Source organism: Choloepus didactylus, chromosome 8, assembly GCF_015220235.1.
Source record: "Choloepus didactylus isolate mChoDid1 chromosome 8, mChoDid1.pri, whole genome shotgun sequence".
Taxonomy (NCBI): domain Eukaryota; kingdom Metazoa; phylum Chordata; class Mammalia; order Pilosa; family Megalonychidae; genus Choloepus; species Choloepus didactylus.
The window spans coordinates 103,182,729-103,195,569 of record NC_051314.1 but is presented as its reverse complement, the minus strand read 5'-3'; the positions used below and the strand labels follow the sequence as shown (position 1 = coordinate 103,195,569).

The window sequence follows — 12,841 nt, the reverse complement described above, 5'->3', positions numbered from 1 at the left end:
GGTGTAGGATTTCTGGGATGTTCTGTTAGAATCTTGTCTTATTTAGAGTTTTCAGCCTGGACAGACTCACATTTCTGTCAAAATTAAGGTCATGAATAAAAGCCTGTGCTGACTGTCATGGTAGCCACTGGCCACACATGGCTATGGAGCACTTGAAATGTGGCTAGTATGAATTGAGATATGCTATAGGTGGATTTCAAGGACTCAGCATGAAAATAAGGAATGAAAACTGTTTCACTAATATTTTTAATATTAACAACATGTTAAAATAACATTTTGAATATGTTGGGGTTAAAATAGATTACAATTCATCTCACCTGTTTCTTTTGACTTTTTAAAATATGGCTATAGAAAGTTAAAAATTATTTATGTGGCTCTCATTTTTCTTCTATTGGACAGTTATGTTCCAGGCAGTATCTCGGTTTTGAGGTGGGCATAAGGAGGCAGTTGAGAGTGGTGGGTAAGGGCAGGGCACTAGGGTCAGACAGATCCAGGTTCAATTCTTATGTTTTCTACTTCCTCACTGAGCTTCCTTGGCACTTTACTCATCTCCAAATCTTAGTTTCCTCATTTCTAAAATGGGAATAACAATAGTACCTTCTTTCCAGGGACGATCAAATCTAACCTGCTCATATCTAAAGAGATAATTTAGGTTCTAGGGCAATATTTCAAAGGGTATAATTTTAAAAAGTTAGCTGCCTATTGAAACATAAGTAGAGTATAAATCTTAAATAGTGTAATGGATCAAGTCCAACCAAATTTAAAATATTCTTATCCTCTTTTTGCCTTTGACTCATTGCTACTTAGTAGCAGAAATATATTAAGGAAAGTAGCAGTAAAGTTTGGAGTTATCTAAATATGGAGTATGGATCAGACTTGCAGTTTCTGGGTCACCCCTTTCTGCCACTCAGGGATGCAAACTAAGGGGAATGTAAACCAACTTCACTGCTTTCTTAAGAAAGATACAGTTAGCAAGGTGCATTCCCCCAAAGGCAATTGAGTATCATCAAAATGTCAAGTATAGATTAATTTTTGATTGGGGAGTTTTGTGGACAGCAAGGGTAATGGAAAGCGAACAGGACAAGGAGTCAAGGGCGAAGACGCAGTCCTGGGTCTACCTGAGTCCAGGCTGAGGTCACATGACATCTCTGAACTTCGGTTTCCTCATCTGTAAAATAGGGATGAGGGTGGTAATACCTACCACAACAGGTTGTTTTAAAGATAAAATTAAATAATGGATTTAAAAAACATTCTGTAACCTGGAAAGTATTACACAAATTTAAGATATGACCATTATTTTAATCTACAGGATTCTTAGAATAGACTACACAGAGATATAGCACTTTGCTACACAGTGTAATGTAAAAGCAGAAGGTAAACAAGGGTGGCCTTGTACTGGCCTCTCAGGGCCTCAGTTTCCTCTTCTTCCCTGTCTACCTCACATACTCATTGGGAGAGTCTCATAAAACACACAGAAAAAGGCTCTCAGAAAATTGCAAAGTCCTATACAAATAGAAAGCATTGTTTCTGGTTCAGATGATCATCCGAGTTGATTTTACTGAAAAAGAGATGAAAAAATCCCATGAACCACTTTTACTGTAGAAAGTAGCCACTGCCAGGCTCCAAAAGACACTTTCTTATATTTTTAACTCACATGTACTAATTCAAGATAATAGTGGCAATAAGGTATGAATTGAAAAAGGAAGGTTAGAGTATTCATCTTTTGCTCAGGTCTTGCCAAGATGAAATTTAAGAGGCTCTCTGCCATCATTTTCAAGTAGGGCGACATTCAGCATAATATTATAACCATAACTGCAGGAAGTCATTCCTAATAAGAAACATCATTTTGTAACCATACCATTAAAGCTGGCTTCTTTGGATAAAAGTACTCATCTATAGGATTTTTGAAATCAGAACTATAAAATTCAGGTACCCAAAATGACACTGACAGGTGTTCTAGTTTGCTAATGCTGCGGAATGCAAAACACCAGAGATGGACTGGCTTTTATAAAAAGAAGGTTTATTTGGCTACACAGTTACAATCTTAAGGCCATAAAGTGTCCAAGGTAACACATCAGTAATCGGGTACCTTCACTGGAGGATGGCCAATGGCATCTGGAAAACCTCTGTTAGCTGGGAAGGCATGTGGCTGGCGTCTGCTCCAAAGTTCTGGTTTCAAAATGGCTTTCTCCCAGGACGTTCCTCTCTAGCAAGCTTGCTCCTCTTCAAAACGTCACTCATAGCTGCACTGAGTTCCTTCTCTTTAAGTCAGCTTATTTATATGGCTCCACTGATCAAGTCCCACCCTGAATGGATGGGGCCATGCCTCCACTGGAATATCTCGTCAGAGTCATCACCCACAGCTGGGTGGGGCACATTCCAAGCAAATCTAATCATCACCAAAACATCTGCCCCACAAGACTACATCAAAGATAATGGCGTTTGGAGGACACAATACATTCAAACTGGCACCTTCCACCCCCTGGACCCCAAAATGACATTATCTTTCCAAGTACAAAATACATTCATTCCATCACAATATCACAAAAACTTAAATCATTTCAGTAACAAAAGTTAAGTACAAGATCCTATCAAACCCAATTACAGGCGTGGTGGGTCCTAAGGCATAATTCTCCTTTAGCTTTGGATCTATGGACTTAGAACAAGTTATGTGCTTCCAATATACAAAGGAGGAACATTCATAGGATAAACATTCCCATTGCCATAAGGAGAAAGAGTAAGGAAAACAGGGTTAACAGGAGCAAAACAGTTCCTAAAACCCGCAGGACAAACTCCATTAGATTTCAAAGTCTGAGAGTCATTTACAGAACAACGTTGCATCCTTGGGGATTGAGAGAGTGGGAGTCTAACCCTTCCTAAGGGCCTTTGTGGCAGCCCTTTCCTCTCCAAACACTTGGGTGAGTGCTCCAACATATCCACACACTGGGGAGACCACCTTCTCGGCCCCACCCTCCTCAAACATTGGGGCAGCTCCCGAATTCCCTTCCATCTCTGGGGCACTTGCTCAACCCCTTTAGAACAGTGTGGTGGCAGCCAGGCTCTCCCCAATTCCCTGGGAATGTGCTCCAACCTCTTTGGGGCTTGGGGTGGCAAGACATTTCCTGAGCATCGAGGTGGAAGGCCCGTCCTTGACCTCCAGGGCAAACTCACCCTTTCCATGCGTGTGGGCTGCTCCACTCTCCCAGCCCAAGATCTCTTGACTCCAGACATCAACCTCCATGGCTCTGTCTTTGAAGAAATTTTTCCTTCAGTTTGTTCCTTGTCTGTCTTCTCCAGTCCAGACTGGCAATGGCTCTGTCTGTAAAGATCTCGCAAAAATTCTGTTGGCTTCGCATGAAGCATGCAGGGGTCAAAGCCATCAGACAATAGGACTTTCCACAAATCCTTTCTGGATAATTCCATCTCCAATCTTGGCTTGTACTGAAATGGCGGCTGGGTTCCATGTTTGGTTACATCCTCATGTTGGGCCATAGCTTCTGGGATTCCACCCCCTGGAAGCTCATAATCTTCCAAGCCATCAGCTTCTGGTTTCTTTGAACCCAAGAGTTCAGTTCTAAGTTTATCTTTCTCCGCTCGCATTTTACTATAAGCTGCAAGAAGCAGCCAGGGTACATCCTCCACATGTAGTCTGGAGATCTCCTCAGCTAAGTATTCCAGGTTGTCACTTTCAAATTCTTTCTTCCATCTGACACCAGGACTCAATTTTACCAAATTCTCTTCTGCTTTAAAACAAAGATTGCCTTTCTTCCAGTTTGCAACAACACATTCATCATTTCTGTTCAAGTCTTCATCAGAAGTATCTTTAGAGTCCATATTTCCATAAACGGTCTCTTTAAAGCAGTTTTGGCCTTTTCTATCAAGCTCCTCACAATTCTTCCAGAATCTTCCCCTTATCCCTTTGAAAAGCCGGTACAACATGTTTGGTATTTGCAAACTCAGCAGCAAAAGCACCCCACTTCTCTGGTACCAAAATCTGTTCTAGTTTGCTAATGCTGCGGAATGCAAAACACCAGAGATGGACTGGCTTTTATAGAAAGGGGGTTTATTTGGCTACACAGTTACAGTTTTAAGGCTATAAAGTGTCCAAGGTAACACAGCAGTAATCGGGTACCTTCACTGGAGGATGGCCAATGGCATCTGGAAAACCTCTGTTAGCTGGGAAGGCACGTGGCTGGCGTCTGCTCCAAAGTTCTGGTTTCAAAATGGCTTTCTCCCAGGACGTTCCTCTCTAGCAAGCTTGCTCCTCTTCAAAACGTCATTCACAGCTGCACTGAGTTCCCTCTCCTTGAGTCAGCTCATTGATATAGCTCCACTGACCAAGTCCCACCCTAAATGGGTGGGGCCATGCCTCCATGGGAATATCTCATCAGAGTCATCACCCACAGCTAGGTGGGGCACATTCCAAGCAAATCTAATCAGCACCAAAATGTCTGCCCCACAAGACTACATCAAAAATAATGGCGTTTGGGGGACACAATACATTCAAACTGGCACAACAGGACTTGGAGTTATTTGAGCTCTAAGTAGGACATAAACAGATGCAGCAATAACTATAAAAATGAGTACTTAGAACTTCACATAAAGAAGTAAGTGCTCATAAATGTAGTAGAGTAAAATGAAAGCACCATATCAACCTGTAAGTTGATATCTACAATAGCTAGAACTCATTTTTCCCACATCTTTTGATTTGCTTTTATTTTTTTAAGGGAGCTTCTTGGTGCTAAAATACTTTTCATGTCAGTGTGCACATCTTCACTCATCTCTGGTATTCATCATTCTCAGTTTATATCAAATTGTAACAATAAATTACCTAAATTTAAAAATTAAGTTTATTTAGTTTTTAATGATTTATACTTTTATTTCTTTCACTTTATTTAATTGTATTTTCCTGGTGATTATTATCTTTGTATAGTGTTTCCTTGATTTTGTGTTCTAACACATGGATGGATGAAGCCATTCAATATAAAACTTGCTTCAGCCCGAGGATGACACCTATCACCTTCCATTATGTTAGAATGTTCTGTGATTAATGCACACCAATGCTTCTGTTCAAATGGGGCTAAATACAAACAAGCATAAACAACATATTAGTAAGAAGGAACCATATCTACATGAATATGTAAAATTCAAGGAGTAAATAAGAAGGTGATGAAGACACATCATACTGAGTAACTGAGGCAGTTACGTCAGCCCTGTTACAGAGAGGATAGAAGAACAATGCAAACAGTTTGCCATGAAAGTATTGGAGTGGTAGCCAGATGTGCTCTCCAGAAACTTAGAGATCAGTTCAGTATGTATGTGGATAAGTCGGCATCCTAACAAGCATAGATCAATATACCATCAGTCTCTGATTCCAACCATTTTCACCTCTTAATTTCTATTGTGATGTTTTCAAACATTTTTTTTAAGCTTAGAAGCTAAATTCCACAACCACCACACTGTGACTCCTACCATCCCAGCAGCAGCAACACCACGCTTGGGCTTCACACTAATACAAATACAACATGCTGGGTCTATTGCAGTGGTCAGTGATGGTAATTGCATTATCAACCTTTAACAGGGCAATGAGTGAAAGGCCCACACCACTGATTATTCCTAGGAATTATGCATAAGAGCAAGATTTACCATTATAAACACCAGACAAACCATACTTTGTTTCATAAAGATAGTACAAACTGGGCATGAGTTGTGGTCGTACCTTTTGGTTACACCTTTAGAGCAAAATGCTTTTCCTAGACCAGTGCTTTTCCCAAAGTATATTCATGGTATACTCATCTTGGGAAACCCCCTATTAAAAAAAGATTCACTTTGGGAAATGCCATATACTATATTCCCTTCCTGAAGATTCATAAGACATATTAGCATATTAAAGCTTCTAGCTATGAAGGATCTATTTATCCTTGCTTAACTCATTATATCCTAAGTTTACTTGAACATGGAACCTTCCCCTAATCACACCCCTTTACAGATCATCTATGAACATCCCTCAGAACTTTCATTTCCAGAAAGACATTCTGGGAAACACTCCCTTTGATAATCAGGGATAGAATTAATTCAGATGAATATTACATCTTCCCAAAGCTTGAAAGCCCTGATTAACAGCTCCAGGAGGAGTCAATGGTGCCACAAATAAATGAGTGTTGAGAAGGAAAGGATTTCTTGAAATTACAAGGCCATCTGATCACTGGTAGACGTTCCACTTACTTAAGGAGATTTCCGAGATTGAAAAGAGCCCGGTTGTGCTGGGGATTTAGCTGCAGAGCCCTCTGATAGTACATCTTTGCTTCTGCTGTGTCTCTCGTCAGTGTTCCAAGGTTGTTTAGGGCACTTGCATGGTGTGGATACAACCTGAAAAATTAGAAATATTAAGCCATGACTCTACATTGGGCACAATTTGCTGCCCCCCCCCCACCAAGTTTTGACAACCAAAATGGAACCCTGAATTCTTCTTTCATTTTAACTGTATATGTGTACCAAATTTTAATTGTCAACTTCTTTTTAGTTAATGAAAAAAGCAATTTAAAGCTGCTTTGTAAATTTGGCACCTGAAGGTCTATAAATTTGGCAGGGAAGCACATATGTGACGCTTAGTGGTATAAATAACCCCCAAATCAAGCAAGAAATATTACGGAAATCTACCCAAGTTAAATAAATTTTAGTAGTAGGGACTTATAAGTACTTTCAATTTCCTTTGGCAGAAAATCTGCATTGCCTCAAGTGCTGAGTTTCTGCCCTGGTGGGTCTGCTGACCTCCCGTATAGTGGCCACAATTTATACAAGATTCTGGGAACTCCTTGGTGAGGGATCCACATAAACATCTTTAGGTCAGAGCATCAGTAAGATTGCCATTACTGAGAAAGGATGACATATGGTGTCTCCTCATAAAAATAAACTGCACCTCTGTGGTGGTTAATTTTATATGTCAACCTGGCTAGCTTATAGTGTCCAGTAGTTTGGTTAAATAGTGGCCCAGAGGTTGCCACAGGGGTATTTCATAAATGTGGTTAGCATCTACATCAGTTGACCTTAAGTTAAAATGACCCTTGATAATGTGAGCAGACCTAATCCAATCCATTGGAGGTCTTAAAAACAAAGAAAATGAGGGTTCCAAAAAGGAGAAATTTTGCCTCAAAACTACATCAACTTCTTTCTGAATTTCCAGCTTGCTGACCTCCCTTATGGATTTCAGACTCAAGACTTCAACATCACTCTTACTAGAATTTCCAGTCCACTAAGCTGCTCTATGGATCTTGGACTTGCCAGCCCCACAACTGTGTGAGCCATTTCCTTAAAATAAATCTCTTTTTATATACAACATACAAATATCCTACTGACTGCATTTCTCTGGAGAACCCTGATACAGATGTTGGTACTGAGAGGAGTTCTAGAAGAACACACTCTTAAGGAGGAGTTTTCTGAAGTGGTTCTGGGGTTTTAGAATTGGTTCTTTAGCTGATTAGATTTAAAGGCACTAGTTGATTCCATTTCCAATGATAAAGAGGTTACTGATAGACCATGATGTGGCAATAAGGATAAGTAAAATATCACCACTGGATATCTCTACTGAAATACCTATAAAAGGAAAGGTTTGGGGTGACCATATATTTGATACCTTGGACCATTTTTGTCAAACTAATGAATATAATGAGATTGACTAGTTGCTCCTAATACACTGAAGAAAGTGGTGAAAGAAAAGCTAAGGGTTTCAAATTCCCAGCTCAAGTACCACATAAATGAACTGGAAGTGTCTTGAAAGAAACCCTTTTCTCCTGCAGCTGCACAGTTGAGATTTCTGAAAACCAAATCCAGAGTCTTATCCTGTGAGTGCATGAAATACAGTACATGAATTCCTAATCTCACATGTTGTCTGCTGTTCAAGTGAGGGCATTAATTCAGAAGGAATGGGACCCTGAGAATTGGAAAGGGGACATATGGGTAGATCCTGGAGAAGCTGGGGACAGTGAACCCCTAAACACTGCTGTGTTCTCTTTGCCAATAGAGGCAGCCCTTTCACCCCAGTCTAGGAGGTTATCCCTGCTTTGCTAGATGAATCTATAATGGTCTCCCCCAAGGAAACCACCCTTGCACCCCCATCTGCTGAGATTAACCTTGCTTTGCCAGACAAACCTGTAATAGCCTCCCCTGTGGACGATGACTTGCAAGATACTGCTGATTCTCCTTGGGAACCACCTGTAACAGCCCTCTTTGCTTCCAGACCTAGGTCTAGATTTAAGTCCCATCAGGCCCTGGTTCTTTTGGCACAAGCCAAGTCCTTAAAATATACATATATTTATGTTAAAATGTACATTATAAATATATAAACACATACATATATATACACACAAATACACACACACACATATATATGTATGTACGTGTGTGTGTGTATATATATATATAATCCTAACCCATTGGTTCTGTTCTCTGTTTCTCTGGAGAACCCTGAATGATATAATCCCCAAAATGGCTCTCCATCTTGACTCACTTCTTCCATCTTATTTCATTCCCCCTCCTACTGCCATTTGTCTCCACTTGGCCTGACATAATTCTCAGAATGGAAATCCTAATAAAACCCTTAAAAATAAAAAAATTAAATAATGCACAATGAAGTAAAATACAGCATCTCTAATGTTCAAATGGAAATGTAAAGGAGGATTGGGTATTGTTCTGGTTTGCTAATGCTGCTGTTACGCAAAATACCAGAAATGGATTGGCTTTTATAAAGGGGGTTTATTTGGTTACAATTTTATAGTCAGAAGGCCATAAGAGTGTCTGAACTAAGGCATGAACAAGAGGATATCTTCACTTAAGAATGGTCCATGGCGTCCGGAACACCTTGTTAGCTGGGAAGGCATATGGCTGGCGTCTGCTGATCCTTTTTGGCTGGCCCTCTCTTAGCTTCTCTAGGATAAACTCTGGACTTTGTCTCTTAGCTTAGCATCTCCAAATGTCCTTTTGTCCACAACTCAAAGCATCTCTAAATGTCAGCAAGCATCTGGGTTTGTGTTGGCTCTTAGCTTCTCTCTTAAATACTCCAGTGAACTAATTAAGACCTCCATGGAAATAATCTTCTCAAAAGTATCACCCACAGTTGGGTGAGTCACATCTCCATGGAAACACTCAATCAAACAGATTACACCCTAATCAAAAGATAAATCTGCCCTCATAAGATTGCATTAAAGAACATGGCTTTTGTGGGGACATAATATATCCAAATCTGCACAGGTATCTATCAGTAAACCAAATTTGTGCTGATTAAGGGAGAAGGGAATCAATTTCCTTCCTTAACTCAAAACTATAAAGAAGCCAAGTCAGTGCAGCTACATAATTTAGTTGTTTCTGCTACATTTAGAGTGGACAAATTTATCAGTCTAATAGGTTTTCTCCAATTCTGTCACCCAAAGTATTTTGAATAAGTCTGTGGGGCTGGCTTTTAATGTAGAAAAGCCAAGATAATGCCTAAATAATAAAAACAGGATCTATGCTTATCAAGTCTTGTGATAATCAAATGCCATGCTTGCCCCCCTGTTCTGTGCCTTCTAAGAAGATCAGTTTCACCCGGGGACACAAGGAATTCCTATTAAAAGGCCAATGAAGACAAGTTGCATAAGCATTTTCAATCTTTGCTTAACCTAAGTTTATTTGACCGTAAAAGCCTCCCTTCCCTACTCCGTTACAGACAGGCTCTGTACACGCCTCAGAACTAATATTTCCAGGAAGATACTCTGCAAATGTTCCTTGACTGACAAGGGATAAAAAAATTTCAAATGAATATTACATCCTCCCAAAGCCCTAATTATTAACAATGGCTTTGGAGGCTGTTGGGAAAAAGAAAATACACTGAGCTAGCATATGTGCTTTTTGCTTATCCCTGGTCACCTTTATTAGCAAAGACAGCAACCCTTGTACTAGCCTCTAACAGTCAACCTCACTGTGGGCAGGAACTGAGGGATACTGTTCTAGTTTGTTAATGCTGCCGGAATGTAAAACACCAGAGATGGATTGGCTTTTATAAAAGGGGGTTTATTTGGTTACAAAGTTACAGTCTTCAGGCCATAAAGTGTCCAAGGTAACACATCAGCAATCGGGTACTTTCACTGGAGGATGGCCAATGGTGTCCAGAAAATCTCTGTTAGCTGGGAAGGCACGTGGCTGGTGTCTGCTCCAAAGTTCTGGGTTCAAAATGGCTTTCTCCCAGGATGTTCCTCTCTAGGCTGCAGTTCCTCAAAAATGTCACTCTCAATTGCTCTCGGGGCGTTTGTCCTCTCTTAGCTTCTCCAGAGCAAAAGTCTGCTTTCAACGGCCATCTTCAAACTGTCTCTCATCTGCAGCTACTCTCAGCTTCTGTGCATTCTTCAGTGTCCCTCTTGGCTGCAGCAAGCTCTCTCCCTCTGTCTGAGCTTATATAGTTGCTCCAGTAAACTAACCCAGGCCCATGATGAATGGGCAGGGCCACACCTCCATGGAAATTATCCAATCAGAGTTATTACCCACAGTTGGGTGGGGCGCATTTCCATGGAAACAACCTAATCCAAAAGTTCCAACTTAATCCCCATTAATATGTCTGCCCCCACAAGACTATATCAAAGAACACGGCTTTTTCTCAGGGACATAATACACACAAACTGGTACAGATACCAAGTCCTTGGTGCTCTCTCTGAGATGCCCCTAGAGAATATTAGAGCTATGATGAGGGGCAAAATATGCTCTTGTACTTGATCATTCACTCCAAGCCCAGAAAAGTCACTTGGACAGCATGTGTCTAACAGTTACTTTAAAAGTGATTACAAAGAGCATATCACAGCCAGGGTTCAAATTCTTCTAAAGAACTTTTTGTTTCAAATTTTTATTCTTGTTTCTGATTTTGAGCAAAGCCCTTTGATTTCCAAAAGATTTAAGGGGTGTCCACTCTGAACTTCAAGCCCCTTGTTTCCCTAATTGAAAAATGTAGACCTGGAATATTTACCTGTTGGTAATTTCTTACCCTTTCTTTTCTCATTTTTTTAAAGGCTTAGAGACCCTGAAATAAATATCTGAGATAAAAGCACTGACTATGGGAAAGTACAGTCTAAATTCAGTAAGTGCTTCTGTAATGGGTTCAACTATTAAAGTGCTAGTCTGCAATATCATGCAGCTGGTCCTATCTAGCTGATTCACAGTCCACCTTCTTGGATTTTAGATTCACTCATTATTCCACTGTCATTTAAATAAATAGTCATGTACTTGTAAAGTTCACTGACACCAGAAAAATGTTTCCCTCTTCTTTTTCTTTCTCTAATCAGAAACAGAATAGAAGTCCACTGTGAACTCTCAAAAATAGAAACCAACAGTGAGAAGGGAAATAAACAGAAACAAACAGAAGCACTATGAGACAAAAGACATAATATCCGTTGTGCTCCAGGAACGTGTCTGCAGGTGCAGAACCACGAAGCTGAGGAGGAGAGGACCTCATGGCCACTGTAGTCCAAGAAGAGGCTCTGTGCTAACCAAGAGCCCCCACCTTTCAAGAAAGGAGATTGCAAGTATTTACAGTAATTTACTGATTCTATTTCCAAGCATTGCCTTCCATCTGGAAAACATGTGGATATTGTTTACTCCTGGTCATAGTAAGGGTCTGCAACCAATATTCTCTCTCACTGGGAATCTGATTACGTTTAAATTCCTTTGGGCTTCACCTAATCACATGCAAGCATTGCATTAGTTATGAAACAAAAATGAATTTCATTCAAAGGATTATTCAACAACCAGGTCAGAAAAAATATCCCTTTTTAGTCTGATTTTTATATGGACATAGATACTTTATAAAACATATATTTTTCTCCTATTTATTACAGACTTATGCAAGTACAAAACTTATTTTTAGTGTTTACCTTTAAAAACAAAAAGCTAGTGTTTGTATTGGATTGAGTATAAATCAATCCTGAAGTCCCCAGGAGGGGAATTTTCTATTGGAAAGATGAATAATTTAAGAGTTTGTATATTGACACATTGATTGTCAGAATAAATTAAGCACATTTTGACTTTGACTTCTACAGGTATGTTTTACAAAAGTTCTCCTAGTAATTACTCCCTTCCCCTTCTAAAAAAAACCTCAACAAAAGCTTCACTAGAACTGGAGGAGTGTGGTCATTTTCAGGGCCACTTTTGAAGACCAGTGTGAATAGTCACTGGACTTTCTCACAGTCTTATTTAACATTTATATTGTTTATGGGAACTCTGGCTATTTCTTTATTATTATCTACATTTCTGTAAGTGAAAATTTTAAAATTTATTATAGGAAATGTGTTATATTGTCAAATAATTCTGAGTTATAAGGAAGCTTTTTTTCTCTTTATAAAAGAAATATAGGTATAGAGTTTTATGAGCTGAAGAGATTTTTTCCCCCGAGTTTTGGAAAATTTCATTTCTTGATAAACACAACATACATTTGAGAATTTAGGGGTTCTCCATTTTTACCTAGTGGCAGTTTCCTTAGGCAGAACTAAAGAAAGTATTTCCCTCTATTCCTAGTCATTTTCTCTCTGAAGAATATACAACAACATGTTAATATGAAACTGTCACTAGGACGGGAGAGTGGCCTAAGTAAGAAATGGAAGCCAAGAACAAAAGAAAATGGGTCCAAAAGACCTATGATCATGTTAATGAGACTTTATGTTTTATAGAGAGCTTTCTCATACATTATTTCACTTAACCTTCATAACCCTTTAAGTAGAATTATTATTGTACTATTTTACAGTTGACGAAAGGGAGCTAGGACAAATAAAGTAAAAAATAGATTATAAAAAATAAATATCTCAGAAGCACTGTGTTCTTAAGTGCT

General features: G+C 39.4%; 1 protein-coding gene across 6 annotated transcripts in view; it reads right to left on the bottom strand.

Moving 5' to 3' along the window:
* TMTC1 (transmembrane O-mannosyltransferase targeting cadherins 1) overlaps positions 1-12,841 on the bottom strand; it is a 289,639-nt gene that overhangs the window by 59,111 nt on the left and 217,687 nt on the right. For all 6 annotated transcript variants that reach the window (XR_005218412.1, XR_005218411.1, XM_037846482.1 and 3 more), the window contains one exon: positions 6,226-6,369. Coding sequence is in view for 4 of the 6 variants with exons in the window: in XM_037846482.1 (XP_037702410.1) it covers positions 6,226-6,369 (144 nt within the window). In the remaining 2 variants the exon portion in view is untranslated. The remainder of the gene's footprint in view (positions 1-6,225; positions 6,370-12,841) is intronic.